Raw genomic sequence first — 18,093 nt, 5'->3', positions numbered from 1 at the left:
CTGGGCACAAGTTGAATGAGAAATAATAACAAGCTCAAATGAGGTTGTCAAGCTGTAGGTGAAATGCTGCTCTTATTGAAGTCTTGGGAAAATTTCCATTGACTTCCAAGTCAGAAGATTTCATAGCTAGCCAGATCCTCCTTCAGCAAGCAGATTGCTGTAATCCTTGGGCTGGTCAGAAACCACAAACTTAACTCGGTGAGGGAACACTTATCTTTAGCCTTTCTGTACAAGCCTCCAGCAACATGGTCGGTGCCTACCTGGCAGACCCTGGTGTGGCTTAGGATTTCCAGGCTAATCAGGTGTTGGTAAAGGTTTGTGGAAGTTCAACAGAGAGAAAGCCAAAAAAGAGAACAAAAAATGACTACATGAAGAATGAGGTTACAGTGAACCACTGCCTGAAATGTATGCTTAGCTGCATCAGCCTTATCTAGAAAAAAAAACAAAATTTTTGTTACTTCAGATGAAACTTGGAGACAAATGTAACTATTAGGAAAGGGATTGATGGTCCTCATCCTRTATCAGTAGAGCTGCTGACTGAATTTCAGTTTCAGATATTTTGTACTGGTTGTAATACTTGCTTCTGTTTTCCAGGTTGAGTTTTCAAAGCTAGAAACTGAATTTGGGAGAAGTAGAAAGGTAGATAACGAAAATGAGTTTTGCTTCAAAACCAGAATCTGAAACTTTTACCTATATACCCATGCTGTGCTAACTCTCCACCAGCTTGTAAAATTTACCCCTATGTCAGTATAAGCTGGATAGTAGATATTTATAGGACACTTAAAATTGAAGTTAAGTGGAGATTGAGATAATAAGGTTTGTCTGTGTTGCCTATTAGATGAAACTGTGATTAAATGCGGCCCAATTAATGCTTATTATCTCTCTGAAATTAATTTGTCACAGAAAGTTGTGAAGTAGACATCAAGAAGACAAATAGACTTTTTTATTGCTGAAATCAAAGCAATTATTGATTTGATTTACTTTAACATGGTCTGACAAAAACAGAATGATACTGTCATTYAAAAAACTGCCTTGGGAAGAGCCCTGACAAACCATCTCCTTATTCGCATATATCTCTTTCACCTCATTTTACTTATCTATGATCTTCTGAGCAATTTTATACTGCTTTGAATAATATTTTAGGATGTAGCTCTCATTTGACTACAAAAATCACTTTGTTCAAACATATAAAACTAATTATTATCATTTTATCATCTACCTTGATTAAAATTTCACTATGTTCTTTGTTACTAACAAAAGCAACTTCTATCAAATAACCCAAATATCACCAAAAAAATCATGTTTGTCCTCTTAGGTTAATGGACAAGGTCATAATAATCTCTCTAAGTGGCAGTTCACTAAAGCCAGAGAAATTTCTGAGACCTTAAATGTCTGTTTTGTCTTTTGCAAATTCAAAACATCTCCATAAGATCAAAAATTGGGAATGGACTACAAAAAAAACAAATTTACAAAAATTGGAAAATGGGAAGGGATCTTCGAGATCTGATTTTATGTGTACTCTCTACCTGTCTGGGAAACCTATTTTTCACTAATCAGTTTTTTAACTGATCAGCTTTATTTTGAACATAAAGCTTAAGAAGCTTCACTTTTTATTCTACAAAAAAATAAATTGCATATAAATGTCAGAGATTAATAATCAGACTATCAGCTATAAAACTCTTTGAGATGATTTCATAGGATTTTCCCAGCATGTATGCATGAAAGTGTATGTAGATAGAGAACATTCATTTTTTGTTGTACACTGTGAAACACAGAGTAAGATGGAAATTGTTTTTCAGCGATTATTAATAGGATGCAAAGTCTTTTATCTTGAGATCACTGCTTCTGGCTTTCCCTACTTTAGTATTGATCAAAGGCCTATTGATAAGTGATGGATTTTTTTTTTAGTAAGTTATTATCTGCTGTGAAATAGCAGGATTCATCAGCAAATCTGTAATTAAACAATTCATTTTCTTCAATGGTGAAAACATCTTAAAAATGTCCCTGTTCCCTGGCCTAGGGACCTGCCTCTCATTTCCTTGTCTATTCTCTCACACCACCACCGGGCTCCAATTAACCATCTGCCTTTTGCGGGGTTTTGTTTTGTTTCGGGCAGTTCATTTTTAACTGGTTATTTCGGTAATCCTGTTTGTAGCACAGATGCACTAACAATTTATTGACAAAGTGAAAGAGGTTGTAAACTGATGACAGGGAAAGAACAAATGGCTAGAGGAGGGAATGGAGATAGGGATGGATGTTTCTTAATCTGGCTTTCTGCCAGAGACAGTATGTGTCATCCTCCTTTAGCGAGGCAAAGGGCTGCTTGTTAGAACAGTTAAAGAAAAAAAAAATCAACTAGTTTCTAACTTGTCATCATGAGCTCCCTGGGTATATGTTATTTACTATTATTTTTTTTAATAGTAGTTCTGCTTCATGTAGCAGCTTAGAATTTGGATGCATTGTACCTGTAAAGTAAATTAAGAATGTACAAGTATGTCTTTCATCTCATTGATGGCCAGATATATAATCTACTAAATAATATCAGTGTTGTTTCAAGATTGATTATTGCTGAGCCTCACATAAGAGTGTTTTACCCAAAATTGGAAGGCACTGGTTGTTGACATGACAAAAATTGTTTAAAATTAAATTATAACATTATAGTTTAGGATAGAAGAAGATACTTCTTTTGAATATTAAAAGTTTTGTTTGAAGTTCTTACTCTATTGTAACAGAAATTTTAGGTGAGGATTTAAGATTTGATCAACTCATTGAAACAAGCACTTAAGATCTTGCACTGCATACCACACAGGATTTCTAAAAGCATATAGAGCAAGGTACGTCATGTTGAGTCTTACCTGAGCACAAGTTCAATAACATTTAATATGTTAGCATCAGGCAGTGGCATTGACTTACTGCAAAATAGATAGAAGGGTATTATCTACACAGTAAATCTTCAGCACCATTTTTGAAACTTTCTGCTACAAGAGTTGCTGAGCCTGAAATTCCCATCAGCTGGAATAACTGGGGGCCCATAATACAAACTGATACAGCTGCAGATCCTAGCGAAGACATAAAGAACAATTTGTTTTGCTGGTTGATTAATTAATTTTACAATGAATGTTACTATAGCTTGATTAAATTTTGGCAATATATCAGCTTGTATTTTAAGCATAGCCTTTCTGCAGATAGTTAAAACATAAAATGAATTATTGTTATTAGTTGTAAGACAATTTCTTGGAAGCACTGATAAAATCTTATGTCTTTATTAACGGCAAAAATAGTTTTCTCGCTAGTATGTGATTAGATGTATTGGCTGGTCTACCATGAAAAAAGGAAGATTAGTGATGTGTAACAATCTTTATAATTTTAAGGAAACTTTGAAAGTGTTTAGTTCCTATTTACAGGGAAGATAAGAATCAAATGAGTTTTGTGGATAGAAAATGAAGGGTAGTGGAGTATTTGAGAAAAGGGCAGTGTAGTGAGTTTAGAAGTTGATACTTAACTCTTGAAATAAAGACTTCAATAGATGTCATGCTGAGAACTACTGTATTTCTTGAGCACTTAGATAAGATTTTTGAAGAAGGGTATTCTCTGTGAAGGTAGATTGGTATAGATTAATGTCTCCGTATCAATATTTGATAACAAGTGTTTCTGATCTTGAGAAAAAGAGAAATCCACAAATGGCTTAAGTAGATATTCCAGTATTAGTGGAATTACAGTCAACATAAGGATTACAACTAACGTTAAACTGCTAAATATCTTCATTTGCAAGCTTTACATTATTTAAAGCTACCTGAAGTGAAATATTCTCAGAGAAACAACTACTCATTTTCTGTTCGCAAAAATCTCTGTTTCTAATCTTCATTATCAGCAGGAACTAAACACCCTCTTCAAAGTTTCCTATGAAGATCAGTGGGCAACTTTTATCTTCCTTCTTTCTTAGAGGCTATGAGGGTAGTTATACTTCTATTTAGTAGTAAGCTATTCCTAAAGGGTTACCATATGCCTATAAAGAATTGTTCTTTAGCAGTCACTTCTTAGACTTTATCTTGTTTGTTTGTAATATATCAGTCTGAGGCTGATTGAACATGCATGGGTTCAGATATTATCAGAGTATTCTGGAGTGAATTCTACTGCTTTCTAAGTTTCCCTTCGTTATATGCTGCGGTAGGGATATTCAGTACTGTTACTCTTGAACAAAGAAATGAAGAAGGCAAATTTTACAGATTATTTAATTGTTGATATACACACAAGATATTTATGTTTGTTATTAGGAGGCTGAGACTGATGTTCCTACCATGACCATCTCAAATTTCTCAAACCTCTGGTTACAAATGTTGCAAGCTGCTAAATGAAGATATGATACATGCGGAGTTTCAAAARGGAACTAAAAGCTCCCACCTCTCTTAGGTTGTGTTATAACCTAGGAAGTGAGGAAAAATCCTTGCTGAGTATGACTTTTTCTTACCAGATTAGTGTCTGCTGAACCAAAATGGGCTACACACTATTGTTATGCAGTACAGGTGAAGATACCTGTTTTTTTTAATTCTAGTTATGGAAGAAGTAGATTGATACACTTGCTCTTCTGGAAAGTGATTGGCTTACATTCACTTTTGGGCAAAGCTTTATCTACAATTTGTCAAAAACAAAATTATAAGAACTTGATATTCATAAGAGCTTTAGTTTTCTTTCAAACTAATAAAAAGAAGGGGAAGATGCTATTCTGAGATTGCCTAAAGGAGCTTTCTTTTCAYGTCTAACTTTCTTGTCATGGGGATTTAATGGAGTAATGCTTGGTTCTGCACTTATCTTAGCACTCATCAATTCAAGAATAGTGTAAATATAGCCTAATACACAAAGCTTGCCAATATCTCCAAGTTGTAAAAAACTTCCAAAACAGTGCCTATGGAGAATTACTGTTTTTCTTTTARTCACTGTCAAGAGCTTCCTTCCTTATATTGCTACTGAAGCTAAAATGCAAGTCTAATTTTCTTTTCAGAGTTTGCARATCTTGTTTATCTTTAAATTTTCAAACAGCCCATAAAATAAAGTATGACATAGAATAACAAAAGGCTTTTTTGTTTGGTTGGTTTTTCAGAAGTGTTTCCGGACTTTTAGGTCATCCATTCTAGTATTCTGTATTGCCAGGCCATAGATTTCCATTCAGTTACCATCTAATGGTCTCAGTACTGTGAGTCTGAGACCTTTAAACCTCTAAAACTTTGCTCAGTGTACTCCTCTAATACTTAAGTTTGCAAATACTGGTGKGAATGTTTAACTGCAAATGCAGAAGCCTGCCTTCCTTCCTTYCCTCYTTCCTTTTTCCCTTCRTTCCTTMCTTCCTTCCTGTCTTTTGGCARTAGAGTGTTCAAATTACCTGATGTCATCGTTAATTCTCAAATGTAACAGACTATTATGCATCGTTTTCTTGCTTGAACATGGTTGGAGGCCACTGACTTTGCTAATCAGCCATCTAGAGTGTTTGCATCAGTAATAATCTGTATTTAAAATGTACTCTAAATTTTTTATTTCTCATAGCAGGCAAGAATGAGCGTATTAATTTTTTTACGCTTGAAAGCAAGAGTTCCCAGATTAACAGATTTTGAAAGGAAATGAGGAAAGATGGATCATATTGATTTGACTGGCACTCTTTTCTACAAGAACCTTTTAAGTAGTTTGTCTTTTAGGACTGCAAAAAATTCTCTTAGGGTAACTGAAATAAACATCTGCCCACTTCTCTTCCACTGTTGCCAAATAAAAACTTAAAAAGCTTTGCTACAGCTAAATGAGTAATTGTATTAGACTAAAAAAACCCTAAGAATCTTGTATTTTTTTCTATCCTATTCTGTATATCTTTGAGCTACACTGTCTTTGCTTTGTAACAGTAAACCTACATGTAGTTCAGTAACATCATGTATTTCAGTAAAACATTTCCTTGTAAGAATTTAGCCACAAATTTAGTCTCTCTCTGAAGTAGACATAGTAGTAATTCACTGTGTTTGACTTTAAAGTTCTACTCATCCTTCAGTGAGCTCTCCTTTATAATCTTTATTTCTCTTACTCTGGCTGCATTCTGTTGGCTCTTACAATAGGTATTTCAGCTCATTTGTGGCTTGGGAGAAGAAACAAGCCCATTAGTCACTAACAGTAGGGGTATGCCGCAGCTCTTAGAGTTCCTTTGATCATTTTTCTGTCTCCAGTAGCTCAACTAGATTCTCTTTTCTAAAATTTTCCAAAGCAAAATTGGCATTTCTACCTGGGGGAAGGGAGAGATTTTTTTACCTGAAAACCTCATTATGCACACTTTACAGATGAGACGCAGGCATAATCTCAGCGCACTCTTTTTGCATTAAGTAGTATCACACGAATGAAAATAAACAAGCAAAGATGACATCTTAACCGTCTTTGCAATGCTAATTACAACAGTGTGGCAGTTCTTAACCTAGAAATTGGGCAGACTGAGAACTTCTTCCTGCTAAAGAATGATGTGGAAGGAGATTCTCACTCTTCTGGAGGCTTGATGACTCACATTAAGCACCTGCTGATTGTCTTGTTRTACTTGTTAAAGTAAAATTCCTGCTAGCTACTCTCTCCAGCTGAGTTAATAATTTTCTTGGGAAGTCATGAGCTTTTGTTAATGATACCCAATATTGTACTTTTAATTCAGGAAGATGGTTCACACAGTTGTGTTTGTACTCTGAAAAAATTCAAGAGCTAATCCTTCTTAAGTTAAATGTCATAGTTGTGTAAGTGACTGTGTCAAGGTAAAAGTACTTATGTCTCCAGAGTTGAGGTCTCCTGGACAGCCAGTATGCTTTAGCCGGCATTTTGGCAGGAGAGATGCCTCTGTGCCTTCTCCATGAWTATGCGTGGAATCCTGTCTAACRTGCTCTAGGTTAATTATCCATGCAATCCTGTCTGACATGCTCTGGGTGACCCTGCCTGAGAAGGGAGGTTGGACTAGATGATCTCCAGAGGTCCCTTCCAACCTTACCGATTCTGTGATTAGAAAAGGAAAAAAAAAATCACATCTAACATTCCTGCTTCTATGTAGTAACAGCTAACGTTGATCTTAGTTTCCACGGTGAAGACCCACTGCTTAGAAAATGTGGCTGATCTGTGGACTTTAACATAAATATGAATATGAAAGAGTATCTCTCAGTTCTGATTACCCAAAAACTTATTTCATCTAGCGGTAAGTCTACAGATCAAACTTACTCTAATGGATCATGAAGAAGAGATGCAAATTGCCTTACTTGGATTTTGAATGGTCTGTCATTATGCAGAATTTGCTGTGCTCTGCAAAAAGAGAAATCTTTTTGTGTTTCTTTTTTTTTTCTACAAAAATATACATCTAATATACCATGTAATTATGTGAAACAGATTTGCAATATATTCTTTTTTAAAAGTTAGTGTAAGTAAGTGGAGGGAATTTCAGGAGGTCTTATCCTGGTCCAGACAACTGGAGGAAGYGTTGTGGTTCCTTCAAGTGATGTGTGAATATTGTTACTCTAGCAAAGAAATTTCCAGATAACCAGTATTGATCTCTGTATTGGTTACCATGGTTCAGTAGAGTAATAAATATTAAAACCAATGGGTGAATGCAGATGCCCGAGAGAATGTTCTTGTCTTACCAGAAAAACTGTAGAGGAACTGCCTGTGTTAGGAAAATAGAAGTGATGCTTAAAAGTTTTCTGTGGAAGGCTCATGAACCAGTAAATGAACCAATCCTGTGTGTAGTTGCTCAGAGAGTTAAAACTCAGCAACTTTCATGGCCTTATCCCTGCTTCAGGCTGTYATGCCCTCTGCTTAGCCTGTGTTGCTACGCGTTAGCACCAATATCTACCCAGAGGGGCAGCACCAACAGTAACCGGCCTGCTCCAACTCAGGTTGCCAATGGGCAAGGCAAAACCCATCTGCACCCTTGAGCGTCTGGATGCCGGATTCAGCACAGACACCAGAGAATGTGTTCAGCATTTATCAAAGCACATGCTAACCAAATAGCCATTCCTCGTCTCCTCTGGGAAAGCTTTAGTGCTCGTCCTCCCCATTTCCCMATCCTGATCAGTGTGAGATTCTCCTTTTGTGGGTTTTTTCATGCCACATCTATACAAGTAGATATTGAGACTGTCTTCTTAGTCATTCATCTATATCACCACTCTTTTTCTGGTTTTTCCCACTGTACCATCTGCAGATTTCTARTTGAAAGGACCTTGGTCCTGAATTACAGTTTCTCTTCCTGTTTGCAAGCTGATGTCTTACACATCTGCCTTTCACCTTTCCAGTGGTACCAGCTGTGAATTAGTTTTTGTTTCTTTGTCCTGCAGTCATCCAAATCCTCCTCCCCTCCCCAGTTACTTAGCACCATGATTTCCAACTGCTTAAGGATTCACTGAGAACCATGGTAATGTTTAAATCAAAATTGCGTTGGTTAGAGAGGCGCCTAAGTGCTGATGTGATACGATGTCCTGACRGAAGTGGTGCTTGAAGAGCAGCGTGTGCTGAACGACCGCTCCAGACCTCGCCGTGTAGTTGCGTTTTGTGTTTGCATTGTGCCGCATTGTATGGAAACCRTTTTGGACTGGCAGTACTTGGTTATTTTGTTTTAATATGTCACTGTCAGGATCAGGGAAAAAATCTGCTGTTGTTTTACCCTCTTTYTAGAAGCTGAAAAGCCAGGGCTGAGGTTAGGCTGACAGAGGCGAAAAGAGGGGTCAGCCAGGGCGCAGATTTTTGGTTAGTGGAATAATCACCTCTCTGGTGTGTGAGCAGTTTAATTAATTAATTTCATGCCTGCAAAGGGAGAGCTTTAATTCACATTTCATCTTCCTGTGTCTGGCACACAGAGCTTTTCATGTGGAGCTGGAGCCTATCATCTTTAAAAGTTTTGAGTGTCACCCAGAGAAGTGCTTAAGCTTTACATAACGTTTTCTTCTCCAGGGACAAAAAGTTTTAGATAGTGTAGAACCGACTAACTTTGGGACTTCTGTGTTAATTTCTGCTAGTGAGTTGACAGTTCGTGTTATAACAGTTATAATTTTCCATTAACCATCAGCAAATATTGTCAGTGCAACTTTTCTTTATCAAATGGATTTCCCACAAATTTGGGCTCACATAAATAAAMAAATATGTACATGTATTTACTGCCACAACAGCACTTAACTCACAATTTCCACGTTAACTTAACAAAATGTGAGACTGTATTGATAAGAGAGGAGGACAGCTAAGCTTCATGAGCGTTCTCTGGCTTTTCATCATAATCACTTGACTATTTACACCACTTTTTTTCAGAGATTTTATTATTATTGCTATTATTTGTGAGATCTTTCTTCACCCTTTTTTTATTTGGTAGATAACTGCTTAAAGTTTGAGAGAARTGGCTTTTTTTTAGTAGTTGAGCCATATTCTGTTTAGCAGATAACAGTTTTCTGTCTGTGCATTAATATTACCAAAAAGGGRAAAAAAACACATTTTGCTGGTATTTTTGACCAGCAKTTAAAGGAGTTTGTCTTGTTTGGTTTTTGTGCACTACAGATTCTCYGTACTGCCTTGTATCATTGATTATTTTATCCTCAGAGTCAGCAGAAATCCTGAAAGAGGATTTTCTTTGTCAACCTATGCTCTTGCTGAGAGCTCRGCAAGTTCTGCGGGAACAGGACAAAAAATAGATATGATCAGTTTCTAAGTGGGGCAAAATTTATTTATTAGTTGACGTTTGTAACGGGAGAAGGGGAACGTACTGGCAGAATTAGCTTTTTGTTTGCTCTAAAAGCTCTGAAGTTCTGGACTGGTGAAGTGGAGAGGCAGAGGTTTCCGGCGGTGTTACTCTGCCTGGCTGGAAGGCAAAGTCACAACTGTTTGTGCAGCCTTGCAGCATTATAAATGCTATTTTAAGAAATGTAGCCAGTAGGAGGTGGATGGCTAAGTACCCCAACGAGCTGTGGGTTGCTTACTACGGCTCACCGGCGCCTCCGGGCACGTACGGCTGCTGGACGGCATGSCAGGGTTTGCAGGAGACAAGTGGTCTCTGCCCGGTTCTCAGCAGACCCTTGTCCCCATCACAAGGCGCGATCCCAGCAGGGACTTGTTGGAAACCAGGTTGACACTCTGAGGAAGGAGAGGCCCAAAGCTGATACAGGTCTTTAGGAGAACAGGCTCCACTCTGTGCTTGAGTTATGGGCTGATTTGGGGAATTTTATGTTGTGGCTATATATTGCCATACCAGTTTTGTCTGGAAATAAAGGGTGTAAGTCTCTAAGGCTGTCAGTCCTGCCCTTTCCACTGTATTAACTTTTAAAAGYATAGTGAGGAACAGGAAAGGGAAGAGGTCTCTCACCTTTCTCTTAAAAATGTGTTTTTTCTGCTGATCTCAGGGTTACCCTACGTTTAGATTTCTTGTTGCAGGGAGGGCACAATGGCAAGGGACAATGTTCTTGGGAAATGTTTGTTTTTCTTATGTTGTAGGATTCAAGTAGTTTTCAAGATTGTATGCTTTGTAAGGAAACAGAAACATTTAAGGAAAAATAAAGCACTGAGCAGTTAACCAGCAAAGCAGTCAATGTGTAACGGTCAGTACAAGCCAAGGAAGTGTATGTRGTATCTTGGCTCACCATCATCAAATATTGCTATTGTGGGAATTGGCATGTTAGTGCATGTAGCTGAAAGTGAAAGCGGAGCTTCTTTCATGCAAACAGAAATAATTTGCTGCCGTATTTCTTTATGTTTAAAAAATACAGTGGAAAGATTGAGTGAGAAGCTTTAAACATATTGATTGCATTTTGGAAGGCATATTTTTGAATCTCTTGAGTGCTTGTTGATCTTGGATCATTTAATTTCCACATTGTTTTAAAATGAAAATTATTAATAATGCTCTTTAAATCTCAGCTAAATTAGCAATTAACTTTTGTCTCTAAAATTTTATTTGTTATGTATTTCTATCAGTTCAGTCTGCTCTTTAAACACTGCAGCAGAAATTTTTAATGCATACTTCTGTGTGTGCCCCTTGCAATCATATAAAGCAGGTCTAGGATTAATGAGCTGTCAAATTCCATGTAATAAATGAAAAAACTGACAGAAATCCTTTCATTGTTTAAGAATTTCCAAGTAGTTAATGGAAAAAAATGACAGAGATTCTTTTAGGATTTTTTAAAAAAAGCAATTCTTTCAGATTCACTATATGACTGAAGAAACTTACAACAAAATCTGCAAAAAAGCAAGGATTCTGCTCAGTGGGTTAATTCCAATTCACTCTTCTTCTGAATTAAACTGTTACAGAACTGTCTGAGGTAATGGGATTTTATGYTTTAAGAAATAGGTTTCTATTCGACGGGTTACAGATTTGAAGTTCACCCTGAAAGTAAAAAGTCTTCCTGGTTCCCGTATTTGCTGTTGTGAGTGTATTTTGGTTATGTAGTAAGAATATTTATAGTGAAGACGTCTTGATTCTAAGTATTATACTTTAGGTAGAAAACTTTGTAATACAGAGATAAGGTTTTGGGAAGGAGGAGTGTTTCCTTATGTGTTGTTCTGCTAATTTGTGACGTTCCATTTTGTCTGTTCAGAATAATTTCTCTATTGCTGTTGTTTTTCAGGTAACCGTCTCAGATGGGGGCACATCTCCCAAGCAGTCCTCGGTTTGGGTAGTGGTGCAGGTTCTGGATGARAATGACAACAAGCCTCAGTTTCCAGAGAAAGTCTATCAAATCAAGTTGCCAGAGAGGGACCGTAAGAAAAGAGGGGAGCCTATCTACAGAGCTTTTGCTTTCGACAAAGATGAAGGCCCTAATGCAGAAATCTCATACAGCATTGTGGATGGAAATGATGATGGGAAATTTTTTATTGATCCAAAAACAGGGACGGTTTCTTCCAGAAAGCAATTCACAGCAGGGAGTTATGACATCTTAACGGTAAGGGCTCTTTCATCAACATACGAACACATTATTTGAATGATTTTTTTAAAAAAACAGACCCTGTTGTGTAGTGATACATGGCTGTGTTTAGTATATGACTACATGTAAGATCTGAATGTGTTAAGAAAACTAGCATTCACAGATAACTATAGCTAAAAATTGATTCTGACAGAGTGATTTAATGCCATTGCACATAATGAATTATTCTCAGGCTGTGCAGAGAGTCAGCTTGCAAATTGTTGGCATCCCCTTGCCTGCACAAAAATGAAGTCCAAGGGTTTTCCTGCTTACARAGTTTGTATCATATTTGGCTTGACAGGCACAACAATAAAAGKACATTCATTTTTTTTGTGGATATAAGTGTGGATACAGTGGGAAGGTCCTTATACTGTCCACATTAACAGTCTTYGGGGAGGAAGAATAATGTATACTGTATATATACCTTTCTTACTGCATTAAARTGATTAAGTATGACAATGATTTCAGTTAAATAAAATCTCAATCAAAACACTTCTACCAGAACTCAAACTATACAGACAAGGGCAAAGAAAGAAAAGAGATGRGATGGTGTTTTTGATAGAAAGAAATACAGAGTTTGAATTCATAATTTTCATATACAGCAATAAGCCAAAAAGTGGTTATTAAGGGGTTAACAAAAACTATAGGAGATGAAAATGTACCAGAGTTCCAGGGTCTAGCCCTTAGTAAATTAAGCGATGTCATTTACAGTAATGGATCTCTCTTGGGATACCTTCATAAAACTGAAAATGGTGACAGGAAAACAAAAAAACAAATGTCAAAATATGTAGAGATACCTAGCACTCAGAGTACATSCCTCTCTGGGCGATTGCCTTTCACTATGTAGAGCTACAGCTCCCTTCTGGGATCTGGCCCTTATTATACTCTAACAGCTGAAGGTTTTCTAACTTAAAGCTGCTCATCACATGCACAACATCTTTTGCCTAAGGGTCTGCCTTCCTTGAATGAAGCAGGGTAGCAAGTGTTAGCACCAAACCCACTTAACACATTTCCAGAGAAAGAAATATATATGGTATTTCAGGAATATATTTCCCGTTTTTAACAGGCATAGTAACAGCGTTTCCTTACCCCAGTGATCCTACATAGTCAGAAATATTTCCTTTAGTGTTTAAAGGAGAATCCTCCATACTCCTAGATGCTGATGTTATTCAGCAATGCACCAGTTTGTAAACTACATTTTCCCTTTTCTTATCCTTAGTTGTTTGTCGGTGCTCATCCTGTCTTTTCTGTGCTAAAACCATAAAGCAAGTATGAAGTTTATCCGTATCTCTAGAGTACATTGCAATATAAAAAATTAACGCCAAGCTGGGAAACTCTAATGAACACCACTGAGAAGAGAAAACAATGAAAATAAATGTGATGAAATTGAAAATTATATTTGTTTTGGAAAATGGGATAAATGATCTGAAATTTATTTAACCCAATTAAAGGTCCTGAAGATGGTAATATGAGGAATATCAATCTTAACTGCAATATAAATACCATTTAAAAACAGTCAAATGTGGTCTGAGTGAGCATATGTCTTAAATACGTGACATCCCAGAGGTAGAGGGCTATCATTCTAGAGCTCCTACCTTCCTTGCATAAGGAGACTCTCTGAAAAATATAGTCTAACAGGGAAGTCTGTTCTGAAGAGAAGAATATATGTATGAAGCACTTGAATTGCATCTCTGTGAGGTCTCACATCAGCATTTCTAAATCAAAATAGTTCAGTTTAGTGTCTTTTCATTGAAAAAGCAAGGTGTAATGCAAAAAAAGAAGAAAAAAGTAAGTGTCTCTCTTCCTCCTTTTTAGAGGGAATTTTGCRTGAAGGATTAAAGAGGCCATTCTCYAAGCGTTTTCCATTTTTCTGTTTTCTTGAGATAGAATTAGATGTGAAATGACAAACTGGTGTGCTCAGTCTGAGTCCTGTTTTCTTTACAYCCCTCAGATAAAAGCAGTGGACAATGGTCGACCCCAGAAATCTTCAACTGCGCGCCTCCATATTGAGTGGATGAAAAAGCCTGCGCCCTCGCCAGTGCCCCTGACTTTTGATGAACCCTTTTACAACTTCACCATCATGGAAAGTGATAAAGTGACAGAAATTGTTGGGGTGGTCTCCGTGCAACCTTCTAACATTCCTCTGTGGTTTGATATTGTTGGTAAGTTCGGAGCAAGTGGTATAAGGAAGAAGCTTCAGAAGCAAAAGATAAGGATGTGTCATTTTGAGAGCAAGAAAACTAACAGTTAACTGTCCTTGAATTAAAMCCACTTTTGTAATACTGAAATGAAGAGGCTATTTTAACACAGCAATAATAATAATAATATTCCTGCTTTTGTTATGACCCCTAAGCTAAGCTGAAAAAAAAAAAGAAAGCGCTGTATGGCTGAATTGTTTTTTTTCATAGTATGTTATTTACTGCAATCTTAATGTTGTCTGTCATTTGAATTCTATTGTCATACTTTGCTAATCTCATTTCTAAATGTATTTATGGTACTTAGACTTGCTGTCCCTCATTTCTCTCTTTCTTCACCTTTTTTTCTGCATTCTGTTCTTTTTTTTCTGCTTCCGACTGCCCTGCTTCAAGGTGGCAAGCATGCTCGAGAGATGTTCTATATTCTACAGACAGCTTGTGGGCAGAACTGTTCAACAGAAGGTACCCTTAGTGCAAACACATTTGCTAAAATACAACTATCCAGGCTGCCTTTTATTTTTGCAAGTTTTTTGAGACAATTTATATTACATCTTTCATAAGTGCCTGTGACAGGATGCAATGCGACACATGGATGTGCTACGTTTCTTTCTATGACAGCTTTTAGTGTATTTGTGTCCAATTATTATCATTTTATTCACGGATTTTCCACAGTTTATCACAAATAATTAATTCAAACTTTTCACAGTCCAGCGCCATCCATTTAAATGTGAAAGAGAATGGAATGCATCAACATATGGGTTACAAATGGAGCCACCAAAAGTTCATCTTGAATGCAAACTGAAAAAGAGAAATGTGTTCTGATGTGAGATTTCAACCACAAAATTGCCTTACATAAAATTGCTTATGAAAATAGGGAGGGAGAAGTCCGTATACTTAGCAAAAAGGAGGAGAAGCCGTAGGAGTTATGGTTTTAAAATCCCAGAGCAATGCAGTTAAGGACATAGCTGCTTGAAGGACAGCAAGTAGAGGAGACAAGTTGCTTGCAGTGGAAAAACAGGAATCAGTATTCCTAAGTGTTGCTTTCCGTGCTTCTACTGCTGATGTGGTTATGTCATTTAAAATAACTCATTTAACATCTCCAAAATGAGACTCTCATCAACTGCACAATGACTCTRCAAAGTTATTGTGCTCCTTAGTATTTGTAGGTACTTGTACATAATGTTTTTATATCTTTGGACGTAAAACACTGTGTCTGCACAAAGTGGTTTTATTTAAATAATGGGTTATAAAGCAAATACTGTATGACAGATTAGAGAAACAAAAAGCCATTGCCACAGACTTATTGGAAAGGGTGCATCAGCAGTATTTATTTACAAGGACTGAGCCCTGCTTCCATTTCATCATAGCTGTTTCCAGATCAGTCTAGCCAACAGGAAGGAGAAGGACCACAAGAGTGGGCCTGTCGGAATTATTTTCATCCACCTTTTATTGCCAATTTGTGCAGATGACAGAAGCAGCTACGTTTTCTCTTTGATTTTATAGCACGGTTTCTGAAATGCCAACCACATTAAAACTAAACCCAAGCTATTATCATGTTTGGGGGTTCTTGCTAGCCCCTGGGGAAGAACAGCATATGTTTCCTACCGTCTTCCCTTCCATTCACTTGATTGTTTCAGTATGCTACATGCAATTTATTAGCTCATGTTTACATTCCCTTTCTCTTGCTCACTGACCCTAACTTTCCTCCCAGGAGAAATCCTTCTTTATTGACTTTATTGACACTTTTTTCCCCCATTTGAACCTTTTGCTGGACTCTTTTGCCCCTTGCAACCTCTCAGTCCTCAGTGAATTCACCAACTCATTGAAATGTTGTGTGTGTATTAACAGCTGAGAGAAGGCCCCAGTTCTTCAGCTRTGTTCTTTTGCATTATAAGAATCATTTGCAATCCAGCAACACCTTAAAATGATATTCCATGTTTGCCTCCTGAAGAGAGATGCTAGAGAGAAGATGATGGAATTTAAACCTTTAATTTGTCATTTCATATGGCCTTTATGGCTAAAATAGTTTACATGGTCTAGAAGAAGGTTTTTGCTTTTTTAGAAATCCTATTGGCTTCCTTATAGGATGTGTTTTCTGATGCTGCAAGGTGCTGAATCACTGCAGAAGGTCATGGAGATATTGCTTCCCTAGACTTAATGAGAAATCTGGGCCCCTGGAAGGTCTCAGAACATTGTATGTTCGTGGATAGTGACCCTGACTATCCAATTCAGTACCGTTATCATATGAATGTTGTCATTAAATATTATTGCTGTTATTAGTAACAGCAATAATAATAYGTTTCTTCAATAGGAATAGCTAGGAATCCCAGCCATGCACACAGCCCTGTTGTTCTAGGCACTCTGCATGCATGATGGAAAGATAAAACCTGCCCTAAGAGCCTTTTGTCACAGTACTTTCATGCCTTTGTCTTTGCTGTCTTTAGTCAGTGTCAGTATCAAAAACACTTTTTCTCCTTATTCCTCAATACCATCATATGGAAAAAGAGGCAGTGATGCTTATCTCTTGAAGGAACATCAGAGTCTAGTGCTGAAAAGCTCAGTGAAAGACTTAGGTAATTAGTAGAAGTTAGTTGTAGTATATGGAAAGCTATATAGGACTGATGATATAAGAGATATATTCTGTGCTGCTGCAAAAGTTAGACCTGATGCTGCTCCATCTGGTATTTTGTGGTTTTAGACCTCTGTGCACAGCTGACAGTAATGTCAACAAAAGCCCTGAAGGCTTATGTAGAAGCATGGTTTAATATAGTGTTTGTAGCTTGACCTTTATGGTTTTGACCTTTTCAAACTAAATGGGCAGTGGAATTCAAAAGGACCCTTTTCTAATGTATAATATGCCCTTTCTCTCACCTAAAAATGGATAGAAGAAAGGCWAAAGTTAGGATATGTAGGATTTTGTCTGTCTAATTTCAACATCTAATTTCCATATAAATTATATGCACCCTAAAGAAAGGTTTACATTCTTGAGCTAATCAGGTCCAAGAGATGAGCTTTTGCATCCAGAGAGATCAGATCTTCCTTGCCAAGCCCCTTCCTTTAAAAACATCATCTTTCCTCCATAGACTGGAGGAGGACAGAATGCTGACTTTTTGAGTAATTGGGAATGGTTGAGATGTCATACCTGATTTCTGTTTTCAGAATGCATTCAATGCTCTTCTCAGTTCATGCAGATCCCACAATGTGAAAGACATGAACACAAGTTGTTTCTATTGTGTTAAATTTATTCAGTAATTTATGAGAAACTAATTTTCAATGGAAGCTCCAAAATAAGTCAGAGATCTTTATTTCTCTCAGGTAAATTGAGCCCTCTATATCTCTTTCTTCCCTTCTGTTACTGATGGGAATGATGAGAAAATTATTTTGACCACTGGAGCTAAGCTGCATGGTGCTAGTTTTTGCTTAAGTAGCATGTTGCACAACACCTCTCTCATTCTCCAGACAGTCCACTCTCTATCTTTTCTTCTTCCCCCAACCTACATCTTTAAAAGAATAGCCAAATTTGAAAGTACATCAGGACTTTTCTATCAAGGGTGCTTAACTGGCAATAATTTAAAGATCTATTAATTCTAATTAATTGTCCATATAATTCATAGTACTGCAAGCTTTCATTAACATCAAAAACATGTAGCTCCCTAGCCTCCTTTAAATTATCCTCTCTGAAATCTAGATAAAATAGCTTCTGATTTCTTTTCTATTTTTTTTGCCTGTATCTTCAGCTTCTTAGCAGCAARTCCAAGGCTTTGACTGTCCACATAAGAGTTTTATCCTTTTGCAAATTGAAAGTCTGCAGTATTTTCTTCTTCCTAGCATGATAACAGAATACACCTTTGCATGTTGCGTTACTAATATTTATTATGTTATGTTTAACAAAATTCTTTAATCCATTTTTTTTGAGACATGCTCAAGTTTTTAGGTTTATTTCATACCTTTCAAATCTTTCAGAACAGAAA

The 18,093-nt window shown here is 36.9% G+C and overlaps 1 protein-coding gene across 2 annotated transcripts in view; it reads left to right on the top strand.

Annotated features, from left to right (window-relative positions):
• FAT3 (FAT atypical cadherin 3) overlaps positions 1-18,093 on the top strand; it is a 338,378-nt gene that overhangs the window by 218,844 nt on the left and 101,441 nt on the right. For both annotated transcript variants that reach the window (XM_085308761.1, XM_085308760.1), the window contains exons 4-5: positions 11,592-11,906; positions 13,879-14,089. In XM_085308761.1, the coding sequence (XP_085164887.1) occupies positions 11,592-11,906; positions 13,879-14,089 (526 nt within the window). The remainder of the gene's footprint in view (positions 1-11,591; positions 11,907-13,878; positions 14,090-18,093) is intronic.

Source organism: Rhea americana, unplaced genomic scaffold (assembly GCF_003343005.1).
Source record: "Rhea americana isolate MKP2758 unplaced genomic scaffold, rheAme1 scaffold_280, whole genome shotgun sequence".
NCBI lineage: Eukaryota > Metazoa > Chordata > Aves > Rheiformes > Rheidae > Rhea > Rhea americana.
Note: the sequence above shows the minus strand (reverse complement) of the source record. Positions and strands in the feature narration are given on the sequence as shown.